This window comes from Macrobrachium nipponense, chromosome 47 (assembly GCF_015104395.2).
Source record: "Macrobrachium nipponense isolate FS-2020 chromosome 47, ASM1510439v2, whole genome shotgun sequence".
Lineage (NCBI taxonomy): Eukaryota > Metazoa > Arthropoda > Malacostraca > Decapoda > Palaemonidae > Macrobrachium > Macrobrachium nipponense.
In genome coordinates, this window is record NC_087222.1 from 19,704,570 (window position 1) to 19,709,035 (window position 4,466).

The following is a 4,466-nucleotide window of genomic DNA, read 5'->3' on the forward strand; positions in this document are numbered from 1 at the left end:
CTGAGCATTTAGGGAGAAGGTTGGTATTTCTTGTTGTGAGCCACTCTGGTGATTCTTCTTCTCCTCTTACTATTCTTGAAAAAAGCTTTGTGCATAGATGTGGTTGTAGTGCTGTGATCTTTTTTAGCCAGAAGTTTGGGGTCTTGTCTATTACCAATTATCTTGAAATTATTATATTCTTTTATTTTCTTTGTTAGTTTTTCGATGGCGAACATTATTGGTGGCATTTGCTGTTTCTGGCTGTTCTTCTGCCTAAAGGTGTCAATCCATGAATTCTCTTTGTGTTGTCTACGGTCTTCAAACAGTGGCTTCCAAAATCTCTCTAGGTCTTCCTTGCTCGGTGGTGTTTGTACCTCCACTTTCTTTCGTAATCTTCCCATACACAATCTTTGGATTTTCACCAAGTTGTCTATTTATCTATTTTACTTTTATCTTCTGTTGCTTTTTTCCTACTTGTGAAATTAGGGCCTTTATATTGGCTTGGTGTTCTGCCAGTTTTCCACTCATTTGTTCATCCCCTATTCTGTATTTTTTCTTTATTTTCCATATTTTCTTGAGCAGATTTTGTGAGTGATTTTGATCTGTCATATAGTTGGTCATTTGAGAGATGTCTACCTTAACTGGTTTATTTTATCATGCTGTTTCTTTTTCCTCTCCGGTATGCAACCTAATATGACGTGTAAGACTTGATTCATTGGAAAATGCTTTCCTGCATTCTTTACACATGAATGGCTTCTCTCCAGTGTGGATTCTCATATGAATTGTAAGATTTCGTTTCTGGGAAAATGCTTTCCCACATTCGTTGCACATATATGGCTTCTCACCAGTATGCAATCTCATATGACATGTAAGATTCGGTTTCTTGGAAATTGCTTTCCCACATTCGTTGCACATATAGGGCTTCTCTCCAGTATGCAATCTCATATGACTTGTAAGATTTGATTTCTGGGAAAATGCTTTCCCACATTCCTTGCACATATATGGCTTCTCTCCAGTATGCAATCTCATATGACTTGTAAGATCTGGTTTCTGGGAAAATGCTTTCCCGCATTCCTTGCACATATATGGCTTCTCTCCAGTATGAATCTCATATGACGTGTAAGACTTGATTTCTGGGTGGAAAAAATGCTTTCCCACATTCTTTACACATGAATGGCTTCTCTCCAGTGTGGATTCTCATATGAACTCTAAGAATACGTTTCAAGTAAAATGTTTTTCCACAGTCATTACATATGAATTTCTCTCTGGTAGGATTTGTGATATCATTTGTAAGATTAATTTTCTTGTAAAATGCTTTCTCACAGTCAGTGGATACGAAAAGCTTCTCTCCATTGTCACAGATCCTTCTTTCTTGTTTTACTTCCTTTTTGCAAGTTTGTGGATGATTTTCATTCACTGTTGACTCCATTTCATATGAATATTCATCATCTTCATTAGACTCACAGAATTCCTCTGGCTCTATTTTGATGTCCATCAGTGGATCCAGAGGACAAAAGTCTCCATCACTGGTTCCACTATAGGCAGCCATGTTCCTGTTTTCTTGATTTATGGAAGGTAGTGATAATGCACCTTCAGTTTCACTTTTCAAAGAAAATTCTAAAGCATGTTCTAGATTCATTTTAGCCTTATGTCCTGTCCTGTTCTGTAATGACAATGTGTTCAATTCACAACTCTTAACACAAAATTGTTTACAAATAATTACTGAATAAATCTGTTAAGAATTAAGTACAATATCTTGAAGGACTACAACCAGATTTCACTGCTGATGTATGAATCTAATATTCAAAACAAATTTTACTTGTTGTTTAAATTTGTTAAATACACGTACAATAATTTACTGTTGCCTCAAACACTTTAAGAGTTGCCATTTGTATTGTTCCATGTAGTACCATTAAACAACATGCATTTCCCAAAATCCTGATGCTAATCAAAACTGACGAAGGAAGGAAGGTTCTTCTGAGGGAGAATCTGAAATCAAAGAATGCAACACAGAGTTAGGAAACATAATGCCAGAACTGAAGCAGCAAAATGATAGGTCAAATTCAATTCAGGTTCCCATAAAGGTCTCAGGCCAATTAACAAAGCATGCATTTGATAGTTCTATCCAAACATGAAAACAATCCTACCAAACATTGTCCAGACACAGCATCAAAACATTCCTGAGGCAACAATACAACAATAGATTAACAGTTAATATTGATGCCCACCACCTCACATCTGTAAACCTTCTTAGCTTGACATTACAAATATAAATTACTTTATGAACATATCTTATTAACAATGCAAAGGCCAAGAATAGAAAATGCAAGAGGACCAGCATAAGATTTTGTGTTCGGTAACAGCAGGAAGGGTACAGTAACACAGCAAATGCTTAATTATATGTGATCCAGCTTATACATAACACCATATTCATTCAGATGCAGTACATAAGGAGAAAAATTATTAATGGTGAATTGAGTAGTAATTTGAAGAGATGAAAGTTTTCAAATTAGTTTCACTGACTGTTATTGTTGATACAATACATGAGTAGCTATTATGACCAGCAACACTGATGACAGTCTTGGAAGGTATGTGCTGCTACATTTTTTCAAATATGATATTGTCATGTTACAATAAAGTTTTATACATACTTACCTGACAGATATATACTTAGCTATAGACTCCGTCGTCTCCGACAGAATTTCAAATTTCGCGGCACACGGTACCGGTAGGTCAGGTGATCTACCGCCCTGCCCTGGGTGGCAGGACTAGGAACCATTCCCGTTTTCTAATCAGAATTCTTCTCTTCCACCTGTCTCCTGCGGGGAGGCTGGGTGGGCCATTAATCGTATATATCTGTCAGGTAAGTATGTATAAAACTTTATTGTAACATGACAATATCATTTTTATACATTCAACTTCCCTGCCAGATATATACTTAGCTGATTCAGCACCCATTGGTGATGGGTAAGAGACAGCTAACTACTGAAATAGACAGGTAAACAACATATGTTGTAGGTATTAATAAACCTTGGTTCCTACCTTATTAGGCTGAAGACTTCGCGGCTACTGCCTTGGAGTCTGCTTAGCCTCAAGAGCCTCAGCGAGATATTGATCTATGGCTAAGAGTTCTTGTGGGTCTGCCAATGGGGTCTTATCCACTTACTCGGCGAGCCTAAAGGGCCTTTTTTTTGTCATTGGGTGCTCCACTAACATGACAATACTTGTTCAAGGAGCACAACACTGATCCCGATCACCTGATCCTAACATCCATGTTAGTTTCTAAGATTGCAAGGAGTTATCCCGAACTCCTTACAAACAACCAAAAACTCGAACATAATTACACTTTCATTACAAAATATACAAAAAAAATTTTGGTACTCCCCTACTAGTCATACATACCCTTGATCCCCTACCAAGCATGACACTATGCTCCCGTGCGACATCAGTGAGCTTGCTAATAGAAAACCAAGCACATATCTGACCAGAGGGTATATGTACGATAAAACACAATATTTAAGGATCAGTCTTTGCTCCAAGACCCAGCACTGTATCTGCTGATACAAATGGACTAGCGAGAAGCACTTCTCATAGGTCACTCTCACGTCCTTCAGATAATGAGATGCAAACACTGAATTGCACCTCCAATATGTTGTCTCAATGATATTTTTTAGAGACATATTCTTTTGGAACGCCAAGGACGTTGCTACTGCTCTCACCTCATGGGTCTTGACCTTAGAAGACCGAAAGATTCCTTCCGAGCAGTTCTTGTGGGCGTCCGTAATTACGTTCTCACAAAGAAAGCCAAGGCGTTCTTGGACATGAGTCTTTTGGGGTTCTTCACCGCACACCAAAGACCTTGTTGACAAGCTCCATCTGTCTCTTCCTCTCTAAATAATATTTAAGAGCTCTCACTGGACAGAGAGACCTGTCTATCTCTCTGCCTACGAGGTTAGATAGGCCTTTTACCTCAAAAACTTCTGGGGCCATGGTTTTGACCGGGTTTTTTCGTTCTTTGCCAGAAACATTTGTCTGGAAAGAAACAGATGGCAGCATCTCCTTTGACCCCACTGTGGAATCTAGAGCGTGCAATTCGCTCGTCCTCTTGGCTGTAGCGAGAGAACACCAGGAATAAGCATTTCCTAGTGACGTCGTGGAAGGGAGCCAGAATGTAAAGGCTCGAAATTTATCCGATGAAAGGAATTTCCGTACCCAAGTCTAGATTCCAACTAGGTGTTCTAGGAGTAGCTGCCTTTGAAGTTTCAAAGGATCTAATTAGATCGTGTAGATCTTCAATATTCACTATAGAGGTACTGGAGGAGGACAGCTTCTGACTCTTACACCACCTCCTAAAGACTTCCCACTTTGATTGGTATACTCTTCTCGTCGAAGCTCTGCGGGCTCTAGCGATAGAGCCCGCAGCCTTGCGAGAAAAGCCCCTCGCTCTGACAAGTCTTTCGATAGTCGAAAGGCAGTCAGAGCGAGAC

At 39.2% G+C, this 4,466-nt stretch overlaps 1 protein-coding gene across 1 annotated transcript; it reads right to left on the reverse strand.

Moving 5' to 3' along the window:
* Window positions 1–1,087: 1,087 nt before the first annotated feature.
* LOC135204557 (zinc finger protein 614-like) lies at window positions 1,088–1,528 on the reverse strand. The gene has a single exon (XM_064234716.1). The coding sequence runs from the start codon at window positions 1,526–1,528 to the stop codon at window positions 1,088–1,090; it is 441 nt and encodes a 146-aa protein (XP_064090786.1).
* Between the last annotated feature and the right edge of the window lie 2,938 nt (window positions 1,529–4,466).

What these genes read in the sequence shown, in the direction of transcription:
- LOC135204557 (XM_064234716.1), bottom strand. Translation starts at nt 1,528, where the DNA reads ATGGCTGCCTATAGTGGAACCAGTGATGGAGACTTTTGTCCTCTGGAT.